This window comes from Rhipicephalus microplus, chromosome 10 (genome assembly GCF_043290135.1).
Source record: "Rhipicephalus microplus isolate Deutch F79 chromosome 10, USDA_Rmic, whole genome shotgun sequence".
NCBI lineage: Eukaryota > Metazoa > Arthropoda > Arachnida > Ixodida > Ixodidae > Rhipicephalus > Rhipicephalus microplus.
The window spans coordinates 25,768,980-25,781,181 of record NC_134709.1 but is presented as its reverse complement, the minus strand read 5'-3'; the positions used below and the strand labels follow the sequence as shown (position 1 = coordinate 25,781,181).

General features: G+C 46.4%; 1 protein-coding gene across 1 annotated transcript; it reads left to right on the top strand.

The window, feature by feature from the left end:
• The first annotated feature begins 2,045 nt into the window (after window positions 1-2,045).
• LOC142774895 (phospholipid scramblase 2-like) lies at window positions 2,046-10,545 on the top strand. Its single transcript, XM_075876040.1, has 4 exons — window positions 2,046-2,412; window positions 4,845-5,062; window positions 6,697-7,026; window positions 10,171-10,545. The coding sequence occupies exons 1-4, from the start codon at window positions 2,046-2,048 to the stop codon at window positions 10,237-10,239; spliced, it is 984 nt and encodes a 327-aa protein (XP_075732155.1). The 3' UTR covers window positions 10,240-10,545.
• The last annotated feature ends 1,657 nt before the right edge of the window (window positions 10,546-12,202 follow it).

The following is a 12,202-nucleotide window of genomic DNA, read 5'->3' as shown; positions in this document are numbered from 1 at the left end:
TTTGATTGTGTTTCGCATTCAAAATTAATAATAAAGGTTAGGGCAATTCTAAAGAATACTGCATTAGTATCGTGGATAGAGGCCTACTTGCGCCACAGACAGCAATGTGTTTCAATTGATAATGTTTGCTCAACTCCTGCAGCTGTCGGGTCGGGCGTTCCACAAGGGTCGGTGTTGGGGCCGTTATTCTTCCTAATATTTATAAATGACATAGTTGACCAGGTACCGGTCAAAATTAAACTATTCGCAGATGACTGCGTAATTTATCACAGAATTGACAACCTTCATGACCACGTCCAACTAAAAGAAGCTCTTCAGCACGTTGAGAAATGGTGTGAAACCTGGCAAATGAAAATTAACCCCCAAAAGACCGTTCTCATGAGGATAACTAGAAAGAATTCACCGCTACAGCTTAGCTACAGCTTAAATGGAAGCGTCTTATCCAAAGTAAAATCTTTTAAATACCTAGGTGTCATACTCACATCGGATCTTCGGTGGAATGAGCACATTTCTTACATAAAGAAAAAAGCAGTAACTAAACTAGGATATTTAAGACGAACTTTGCGCCAAGCTCCTCAAGATATGAAGCTATTAGCCTATAAAACGTTTATCCGACCAATAATCGAATACGCATCGATAGTATGGGACCCTCACACGAAAAGGAACATTGTCCACTTGGAAAGTGTTCAAAGAAAATCGGTACGCTTTATTTTTAATATGTACAGCTGGCGGACATCGGCAAGTACGCTAGTGGAAAGGGCTGAATTGGAACCCCTGGAATTACGACGCCACACGGAAAGACTAGGGTACCTATACAAAATTTATCATAATAAAATAGGAATAGAAAGGGATCATTTCATTCAACCTGTAAGTAAGCGAATCACACGTTCTCATCACTCAAAAAAACTACGAGACTATAACTGCCGAACAGATGTATTTCACAACACATTTTTCCCACGAACAGTAAGGGAATGGAACGAGCTCCCAGCCGATGTCGTGGAACGCACGACCACAGCAGATTTCATTTCAACACTTCAGGCTCATTTGACGACTGTGTAAATGTACGAGTTTACTAATCTACTTTGTTTATGTTCACTTGTGTGTTTTTACTTTTATGTATCGTCACCTTATATGTAAGGAAATGCATATATTCTTTTATTCCATGTATGTATTACTGGCATTTAGAATATAATGGTTACAGTGTAGTTACCTACTGCTCTGATGATCGATATAACTGATGATATTATTGCTGTAGAAGAGTACTTAGTGTGAAGCATGCCGTTATCGCTTTCTTTTGCTCAGTATGTATTTTTGTATTCTTTGTATTCTTTGTATCTTTGTATTCCCACTCCTGCTTACAGCCTTTTTTAGGCTAGCAGTATTTTGTAAATAAATAAATAAAAATACTCCTTTTTCGATTTTCGTCTTTTCTTTCTATATTTTTTTTCAGCCCAAAATTACGTTTCTTTGAAAAACCATTAGCCTTTTAGTTAAGATCCTGCCGCCCGGTTCTTGGCCGATCCCCCTTTGTGGGTGTGCGCCAGAGTGTGAAGGATCATCATCATCATCATCATCATCAAGCCGGAGGCAGCAGTTGGCTCTGAACGCTACCGTTGGGAACTGGCACTCGCTTTCGCGCTTGTGACCTTGTTACCGGCTGTCGGGGTGAGTGGCGTTGTAAGCCAATTGTGTCAAGCTCGTACAATGGGCGTTGCAGCTCCCTCTCTAAATAGCGCGTCACCGGTCCTATGATTTCTTCGAATTAGTGGCAACCAAAGTGAGTTTTCCTGAATAATCAGGGATGCATTTCTAATTCACTTCAACGTGCAGAGATGAAAAATTCGTGAAGACGGAATGATCGCTGGAGTCAACGTCCCACATTTTTTGTCGCATCAAACTTTCCGTGATAACTTATGCCTTATTGTTTGTAAAGACGCGTTTGCACGTCGTATGTTGATGCCGCCGTTTCTTTTTCAAGAGAACCGCGTATCCACGGTGGGGTCAAGAGCTAAGCTAAGGGCAGACGAGGTCTCACCGAATCGACGATGCAGCCAAAGCAACCAGTGGCTCCACCATTCAGACCCATGGCGCCAACGACGTCACCGAGAGAGGCTGCGGTTACAGCGCCCTCTGTGAGACCCAATGCTCCGGTGCCGTCACCTGCGGTGCCTGTGATCCCGATGACCGGTGCAGCGGCGTCGGCGAGGCCAGCCTTAGTGGTCATGCCCACTGTAGTGACCGCACAAAATGCAGCCGTTGGGACCACGAGAACACGTGGTCCGTTCGTGCAGATGCCGGTGAAAGGGGCGGCGATTCCCGAGGTGGAACCGGTCCCTGGCTGCCCGCCTGGACTCGAGTACCTGACGTGCGTCGACCAGCTACTTGTGCACCAGCAGCTTCAACTCTTGGAAAGTACGCGAACGGTTCGTTACGGAGAACTTTGGTTAAGAGAATTACTCTCTGCATGAGCACCTCACACTAACAGACCGATACTCACTTAAGCTAACATCTTCATAGTGGACAGGATCGAATTAGAGTATTGGATACCAGCGACCCCGATAACGGCCATGCCCATTAGTGATCAAGAGATCCGCGACACCCCGGAGGTTGTTTAAAGTTTTAAGATTAGATAACTTTTCAAGGTCAGGAGTGTGAAGGCAACGTCATTGTCGCGGAGTCCTTACGACTAATTTTTGACGACAGGGCCTCATCGAGTGTCTGGCCCACGGGACGGTCTATGCTCTACCATAGTAGAATACCAAGTACTCTAAATTGTTGACAACAATTTGTGAACACACAGATTGGTTGCAGATCTTATGGAGAGAAGGGTCTGAAAATGAAATTGACTGCAGGGGCAATTTACAACAGGAGTGGAATAATAGCCTCAGGGTGACCTCCAATCATACTTATCGCCATGGGGGGGGGGGGGTGATATACAGGGGCACTCGCCTCCGTCAAGCCATTCCTGCACTTGCTGCACCCAAGCTGCAACTGCGTTCCACTTCCAGGCCACGATATAACAACCCCAAGGCGAAATACCACCAGTGCCCCTGCCTCCAATTATTTGTGATAGACGTAGCTCAGAGTGTGCTTACTTTAACCACAAATTACCTTAAGGTAACATTTCATTCGGGTTTCGCGCGAAAACTCCCAAGTATTTTACTAAACTCACCTGGAGCTCTTCTGTTCGTAACCATGCTGCTACACGGCCCAACCTTATTCGGACGCAGTTTGGCGCAGATTTCACTCAAATCGCGATACGCTTTATCCCCATCGAACCCACCATGATACGGCCTGATCACGATTAAAAGTTACCGCGTGACAACACCTGATCGAATCGAGCCTAACCCTTATCGCGATCGAATTATTAACCGTGTGACGTTGGTATAAGATTTATACCAACTACTGTTTTATCTTCGACTGCTTTATCACTTCTGTTAGTCCTCTTTAGACGCTGACTATACAACTGCATGCCATTGCTTTACTGAATAGACCGAAAGCTGAACATCGGTCTCGTACGTTTGTCGGAATTGTGCATATCTAATTATCATATCAATGTTTCAGGGGATCGCGCCGTGCAAAAACGGCGACGATGCGATTGAGATAATGGATGACGTACAAAAAGTTCTGAGCTGGGGTTAGTTGATACTGAGCGATAGTGATGCGCTGCAGAGATGCACACATGCTAAAAACTCGCAGGGTTTCTCGCGCATTCGCCGAAGATGACTCAAATGTGAAAAAAAAAACTTCATTCTTTTTCTTCTCAGTCGATGTGCTGATCCTTCCCCGTACACCTTCTTAAGCTTTCTCTCAACGCGATTTTGCATTACCTCCGGGATCGGAGGTATTGAAGGATTTGTGCACCTGATTTATGGTCTGGCATTGCCTCAGTCATTGGTACACCTTTGATCGAGCGATGATGTCGTGTGATGACTTAGTAATGTGACGTAACATTATGAGAAGCCATAGAAACGTCATGATGTCGTCACGGGGATGTCACAAGTTTTGGTGATCTTGAGACCATCCTATGATGCTTTTTTTTTCATAGCTATGGCTGAAAGCCGACAGTCAACTGTCATGTTTGATGAGGCATTGAAGGCCTTCGCCTAGAAATAACACAAGAACAGACTTGAACGTTTAGCCGTGTCTGTTTTGTGTTCTTGTGAGTATTCGTCTATGCGTACCTCTTCACTGCACGGGCATATCTTTCAGAAGTAATAAAAGCTAGGAACTGAGGTGCCGGCCTTCTGACGACCTCATCGCCTATTCGTACCAATTCACAACATACGTAGAAGCATCGCATCATCATCATTCATTGCCTAAATTAAATGTCACATTTCTTTTCCCTTTCTTTCCGTTTATTGCGTATTTTTCATTGCCTTTCACACTGCATTCATCTGAAGACTGACTCGGAGTTCTGAATTACCATCAATTTTTTATGTTGCTTATTTCGGAATTTCGTGTCATTTTGGGAGTGCTGAGTAAACTTTATTTTTTATATTGTCTGATTTTTAAATTCGGTCTAAAATTACGAGTGTTATATCATTTTTATTTTGTATGTTGTCTGCTTTTGGCCTTTGTCTTTTCTTTCTGGTTTCTCCTGTTATTTTTCTTGAATTGACCTTTTTCCAGGTTGCGATGTATTTTTTTGCTTATTTTCTGTACCGCTGTTTTGCTACACTAATTAAATTTTTCTGTATTCACTATTGTAGGAGGTTCCTATTCAGTCTCCGACTATGGGACCTCCTTCTGTATACAAAGAATTCGTAACTCACTTAACAACGAAATGAAGCCATTACTGAACCCTGAAATTTCTGAATTCTACTGTATACCGACGCGCGCAGTCTTCGTGCCGTACGAGCAGCGGAACAGGTACGTCGTGAAGAACACCATGTCCCAGTTCGTCTTCACGGCTATCGAGGAGTGCGACCTGGCCACCCGCTGCTGCTGCGGCAGCAATCGTCCTTTCGAGATGTCGCTCAACGACTACCGCGACATCGAAGTGATGCGGCTGTTCCGACCACTGCGCTGCGATTCCTGTTGTTGCTTCTGTTGCTTGCAGGTACGCGCCGACGGCATTACTGAAGTCTGGTATGCCTCAAAAGCGTGGATTTTCCCTAAAACTGACTAGACGGCACCATGGCGCTGCGATCGTTCGCCATGGACATTATGGGTAGTAGAAAAGTTCGCCAAGGTCATCGTGCTTGTGGGCTTTGAACGCACTTGAGGCTTCGTTTATGTTGCTGGGTTTTGGTATTGTTAGCAATAAAAAAAACGGACCACTGCGAACTTTTTGAGCCGATTTCTATTGGTGAGCCTAAAAGGTCGAGGTGGTGAAGTGCAACTGGTGAACATTTGCTGACCGTCACTTCGTGACAAAGCAGCTGCAAGCCAAGCGAAGTCAAATGGAGCCGAAAGTACAAAGATTAGACAAATTTGTGCACTATACGTCATTCCCACACTGTCTGTGAAGCGCCGTGTCTTCCAGCTCCCATATAACTATCGTCATCCCATACAGCGCCAGAGTTCCGTCTCTTAGGGAAAATACGCCTATAGGAAGAGAGATGCTTTCTCATTGAGGATATGCAAACTTTCTCCGAGGGCGAGCTTTCTGGGTGATGCTTTGAAAATTGTTTGGACAAAAACGCAGCGTTGTCAAGCAGGTTATGCTAAAAACGCCTGCTCATCCCCCACCCCACCCCCTCCCACAGTGGTGGGCGAGATGAGCGGGGGGGGATCTTAAAATTTGAAATCGTGTGATGACGCGCTTGTCACTACGACCTGCTCTTCGGCCCAGACATTAAACAGTTCTTGGAATGCAGCATCAGGCCGTCATTGTCGTAAAAAAAAAGACTGCATGGACAAACCAGCACTTTGAGTAATCACGGGGCGCAGGTCAGCTAAGTAAAAGCATCGGGCAGACCTCGCACACCTCTTAGCATATATCAAAGGGGGAGTGGGACAGCTGCACTCTACCTTGCCCCCTTGCGCGTTCACCAATGGCATGGAGAATAATTACGCTATAGAGCTGCGAATACAGTATAATAATAATTTCTGGAGTTTACGCGCCAAATTCACAATATCAGTAAGGCACGCCTTAGTGAGAGAGGCCCCGTGTTAGTTTTGACTGCATGGGGATCTTCAACGTGCACGCGAATCTACGCAGACGGGCTCGTATCCATTTGCCGCCTAAAATGCGGCTGCCGTGGCCGGGATTCGATCCCACGAGTCAGGATTGTCAGTGTTATTACGAAAGACAACACATTCGTCGAGGCAAAGAAAAATTCTCGGACGGTGCACGTTATCAGGTACAATCATGTAGTGCATGTCAACAATGGTTGCTTCCTGGTATAGTTGGTCCACCGCAATTCATGTAACATCCCGAAAAAGTTGCACTTTGTTCCTGTAATTATTAATTTCCGGGGTTTCGCACCCCAAAACCTTGATATGGTTATGAGAAACGCCGTAATGGAGGACTCCAGATAACGGGCCTCTAAAATTTCACCTCAGTCTCAATGCGGCCGGGATTGGATCGCGAGATCTTAGCGTCTGCAGTTGAGCGTCGTCACCACTAGGCACTATGGCGGATCTCTCTCTCTCTCTCCATCATTGTCCTTTCCACTTTTCCACGCTGTTGCATAAGTTATATGTGCGCAATCCTTCATCAGATTGGAACTGAAACGTTTGCGCGCGCAGGAGATGGAGATCTGCGCTCCGCCGGGCACCGTCATCGGTTGGCTGCGCCAGGACTGCACCGTCATCTTCCCGATGTTCTCGGTGCTGGACAGCGACAAGAACGTGGTGCTCCAGATCCAGGGGCCCTTTTGCACGACGGCCCTGGTGTGCAACGACATCGTCTTCGACGTCACCACCAGGGACGGCAAGACAAAGATCGGCCAGATAACGAAGAACTGGTCGGGACTTCTTCGCGAGGCCTTCACCGACATCGACAACTTCACGCTGGCGTTCCCCATCGATCTGGACGTCAAGATGAAGGCCGTGTTGCTCGGCGCTGTCTTCTTGATTGTGGGTATTGTTATCACGACGGTTCGAATGTGTGCGTGCAAACAAGGTAGTAATGATTAATGATAATTCATTCCCCAAATTCGTGAGAGATGCCGTAGTGGAGGCCTCCAGAAATCTCGACCCCCTGGGGTTCTTACGTGATTCTTATGGGATTCTTAAGTGAAAAGAAGACAAAAATGAGCCCCGTAACTGTCTCTCAGGGGGAGGACACGAGGGGTGGGGATAAGGAGGGATTAAAAGGATGGGATTAAAAGGTAAAGAGGTAGAGAAAGAGAGAGAGAGAGGAAGGAGAGAGCGTGGCGCAGAGACAGTAACATTTAGAAGTAAGGAGAAGATAGGAAAGATAGACACGGTCGCAGAACTCCGAGGACGGGGCACCACTCGGCGAGAGCTCTTGTCGGGGTCAGGAGATGGCGTAGGGCGAGCCAGTCGGCCAGAGCTGCGCTGTTGTCAGAGATCGTCGGAGACCTGAACCTGTATATCTAAGCACAAGAGTCTCAAGTATTTATGTCTCCATCGAAAATGGGCCCGACGCAGCCGGGACTGAATCCCGTCACCTGCGGGTCAGCAGCCGAGTGCCTTAGCCTCAGAGCACCGTGGCGTGTCCTCACAAAGTAGTGAATTAGTGCTGATCAGTTGATACCGTAGTATTTCATCTATTTCACTGTGTGTAACTGCGTTACGGTGTTGTAGATCTTTCGCTAAAGATAAAAAAAAGATGGGGCCAGCTGAAAAAAAAAATCACCCACACAAACATACTCAAACAACCCACACACCGTAGGTGTCCCAGCTACCTCGGGCCAAGTTAATCAAAAAAGAGCGCAGTGAGATACCATAGTCTTTCAATACTTTGTATTGACGTATATGGGGGGGGGAGGGGACTCTGGGGATACGAAGGTGCAAGCAACGGCGCTTTGTTAGGGGTAACGACGCGAATACAGATAATTTTAATTATCATGTTATCAGGTTAACTAGCGATAACTAATTGCCCATTTTGTTCATCACTAAAAATAGGTTATACAAATTTGTCAGCCTACCTACTCCGTGAAGGTACTCGTGCAGCGAAGCTGTCTTACTCACACTGAGTGTATCACCGAGTATTACACTATGTGTAAGCAACTTGCCACACCGTGGTGCGGACCACAAGAGGTATACATATATACAGAATAAAACTAAGTCTAGCCCCGCCACGGTGGCCTAGTGGCTAAGGTACTCGGTTGCTGACCCGCAGGTTGCGGGATCAAATCCCGGCTGGGGCAGCTGCATTTCCGATGGAGGCGAAAATGTTGTAGGCCCGTGTACTCAGATTTGGGTGCACGTTTAAGAACCAGGTGGCCAAAATTTCCGGAGCCCTCCACTACGGCGTCTCTCATAATAATATGGAAGTTTGGGGCGTTGAACCCCACAAATCAATCTAAAACTAAGTCTATACGTGCGAGTTTATTACGATTGGCTAGCGAGATCATGTGATGTCGGGAACGCGTCGCTTGATTAGAAATACTTGCGCTTGCACCTGACTGGTGAAACCACAGGTCCGTTCGATTCGCCTGCACCACGTGAACCAGTTCACGAGGTGCTGCACCTTGCTATTGGTTTCAGCGGTGCAGCATTGACGACCGTTGAACCCTGTCATTCGTTTCGAAAGGTGCAGAAGAGGTGCAGTACCGGTTCACGATTTTCCTGCACCTCCTTCGCTGACGGTGCCGGCTTGGTGTAGCCGCGCGTGCAGCTGAGCAGACGATGCAGCACTTAGACGTAGGTGGCTTAGGCGCCGTACCCGCCTCTACAAATGCGGTGCGTTTTGCCAAGATGTTTGCGCCTCATAAACTGTCCGCATGTGCGTTTCGCCATAAGTCGGTGTTTGCTGAATGGTGTAAATTAACCGGAAAGAAATAAGGCCAACACCTTGTCGGAATATCGTCATTTGTTTCGGGTGTCGTGCTGTGCCTGCACCGCTGAACTCACGCTGCACAATTTCTGAACTTCGCGTGCACAGCCGTGAACCGGTTCCGACCGGTGCAGGTGAATCGAACGGACCTCACGAGTCGGCACTCCGATGGCTTAGAAGTGTGGCAGTTTGGGCTTGTTGGTATGACATGACTATAGTTATAGCAGCGAGAACAGGACGACGACAAAGAGACGAGAAGGACACGAGTTGGAAGTTATATAGGGCTCGTGTCCATCTTGTCTCTTTGTCGTCTTTCTGTTCTCGCGCTATAACTATCGTCTTCTCCGATGGCGTTTCGTACGATGGCGATTTCGTACGATGGCGTTTCGTATATATATATATATATATATATATATATATATATATATATATATATATATATATATATATATATATATATATATATATATATATATAGCTAAATTGATCCTTTTGACATACTTCATCGCGTTTTACATTATGTATACGCCAAAATGTAACGCATTTAGGCGATATAGAACGAATGCTGAAGGGCATAGCTCGATGTCGTGCGATGCTCGCTTGTGCTTGCAAGTTGCAGCGCGCTGCAATATCGAAGCTTCTAATTAACCGTTTGCCCCTTTTCTTTCAAAGAGGAAAAAATAAAGTTTTCACCCAACTACCTTCCAAGCCACCCTTTGCATTGCACTTGCAGTTCGCCTTGATGAACTTCCCGCCTTTCTGAAGCATTGATTGGCGTAACAACCTCTGCAAGACCTTAATTTTTTCTAAACCGGGCCTCGTCACAAAAGAAGAAAAAAAAAACTAGCAATTGTTTCGGAGTACGAACACAGCCAATGAGCGAAGCTCCTAAGAAATGGGACGCAATCGACTATGCGCCTGATCTCCCTGCTGGTTGTCGTGAAGCCTGTATAGTGGGTAGCGGATGGGGTGAGCGTTTGCGGCACTGGGTGGCGAGAACGACTGAGCGAGATAGTGTGCGGCGCAGTGCAGCAGAGCATATGGAAGCATATGGAATTACTGGACTTTATTGGAATTATTGGACTTAAATGACCAGCCCGTTTCACGCTTTTCAAGCGGGCTGATCATTTCAATTTATTGATGCGCGTCACACGTGATGTGCATCAACAAATGAACTTATTTTTATCTCTATCATCTCGAAAAAAAAAAACCCGAAAGCACCATTATAAACTGAGTGGCATTTCTATTCTGCGCAGGACTTCATGTACTTCGAGAACGGCGCGGCTGGTCCTATCACCGGTTTCGACGCTCCGGGAAATTTCTAGAATTAGTGATTCTACCATCAACGGTTTCGCTCTACCAGTGACGACCGGAAGCCGTTCACGGAAGAGGTGATCCAAGCGAGCCTCAAGCACGATCGGTTGCAGGAATTGTCGCGCTTTTCCTGCGCGTTTCAGGCGCGACGTTCACTTTTACGGGGACTGCTAAATTATCGCGCGAAATCTGCGTTTTGCTTCGAATAATAAGTTATTCGTACGTATAGTTTACACTTGTCCACGTCGCTCTGTCCAGCACTTTTTTTTATCGCATGTGTTGTTGACACAGAAAAAAAAATTCACTCTTGAATCTCCCCTGTGTGTCCTCGTGTGTCGTCACTAGGTTGATGTGACTGTACGTAAGGAAGGTGTGCTGAGCACTGTCTAGCACTGCGGTCGCATGAGAACGAAGTCACAGGATGACATAACATTGCGCGCTCTTGCATACTGCTCTTATACAAAATAAGTACAGACACCACCTATTAACCAAGCAAATGAAAACGTGGGCTGATGAAAGAGACGCTTTTCTTAATAATTTGATAATCTGGCGTTTGGTTAGCGTGCACCTATGTTTTCTGTCTTGTGAAGTCCGAAATAATGGTCTTTTTTTTATACGTGAAATTATGGCGGCGCATATTCTACTGGAGCATTAGGGCACAGGCAGATGGAACGGCCGAGATAGCAGAACGGGGCTCTTAACAGCACGTTTGTCGGCGGTGTTCACTCGTCCTGGTGTATGACGTCATCTGAGCCGCTGTGTACGTGCACGCGTAGTGTGGTTCTTGAAAAAAGGAGCTAAGTTTTGTCTGCCTAATCTGGCAACATTGATCTTTGTAAGCGACGGGAGAAGGGCGTAAAAAGAATACTAGAGAGATGAAGACAGCACTCACCGCACAGGAGCGACAGAAAGAAGAGATTAGAAACACAGTCGAAGTTGTCCGACGACGGGGCACCGCTCGGCGAGAGAGCTGCACGGCGTCAGAAAATCGCGGACGGCAAGCTGATCGGCGAGAGCTACGTTAACGTCGGCGATCGCGGACGACAAAATCACTGCCGACGCTGACCGAGTTCGATGCCATACACTGGTAGGTGTTCTGTGCTCTTACCGTCAATGAAGAGCTCATAAAAAAGTCAAAGTAGTTTCGAACTGACGGTGTCGAGCTCGATAGAGGTGCGGCGCTGGGCGGTCATCCTCGTTTCTTCCGTTTTCTCCTTGAATTGCGTGTGCTCTTTACCCGATTCGGCACGCCGGATATTCTCCCCCTCACCAGTTTACCCACTCGCCCTCTCATCTATCGTTTTCATTCGTTGGGGGAGAGAAACGTGCGAAGAGTGCAAATACGCACGCCAAGGTATAGGTGTTTACTGCATCGAAAAACGCCCTTCATCAAAATGTGGGCTCAAACGAAACCTCGCATTCGAGGTTGTTTAGTCTCTTTCGGATACCATCTAACCCAAAACGTCTGCCTCGTATGAATTACTTGTAGCATGGCATTTTCTTTTCACCGGCGTTGCAGCGTGTTTTTTTTTTTTTTAATCAAGACAGCCCAATACAAGGACCGTTCCAGCATGGCCACTAAGCACTTTGCCAGCAGTTTGAAACGAAAACATTTCCTACACCTACAGAATATATATCTATGCATATATCTATGAATATATCTATGCATATATCTATGAATATATATATCTACAGAATAATATCTATGCACTGCTGTTGCGTACAGCTGCACGAAAGCGTTTCTTTTTTTGCGTTTCTTTTAGCGTGATTGAAACGGCTAACTGTAAGATAAGTCTATTGCTTATTTTTCTATACGACGTTCAGCCATGGATCGAGAGAGATTTCCGCCTTTCGTATTTAGCGGCCCTGTATTTTCCGACGTGCTGAAGGCGGTGGTCCAGTGGCTAAGGTACTCGGCTGCTGAACCACAGGCATTTTCGATGGAGGCGAAAATGCTGTAGGCGCGTGTGCTCA

Bases quoted from the DNA above. Each gene is read 5' to 3' on its own strand.
- LOC142774895 (XM_075876040.1), top strand. From the start codon at position 2,046: ATGCAGCCAAAGCAACCAGTGGCTCCACCATTCAGACCCATGGCGCCA. The intron at 2,413-4,844 runs GTACGCGAACGG...CGACGCGCGCAG, and splicing joins GCAGCTTCAACTCTTGGAAA to TCTTCGTGCCGTACGAGCAG. The intron at 7,027-10,170 runs GTGGGTATTGTT...TATTCTGCGCAG, and splicing joins TCGGCGCTGTCTTCTTGATT to GACTTCATGTACTTCGAGAA.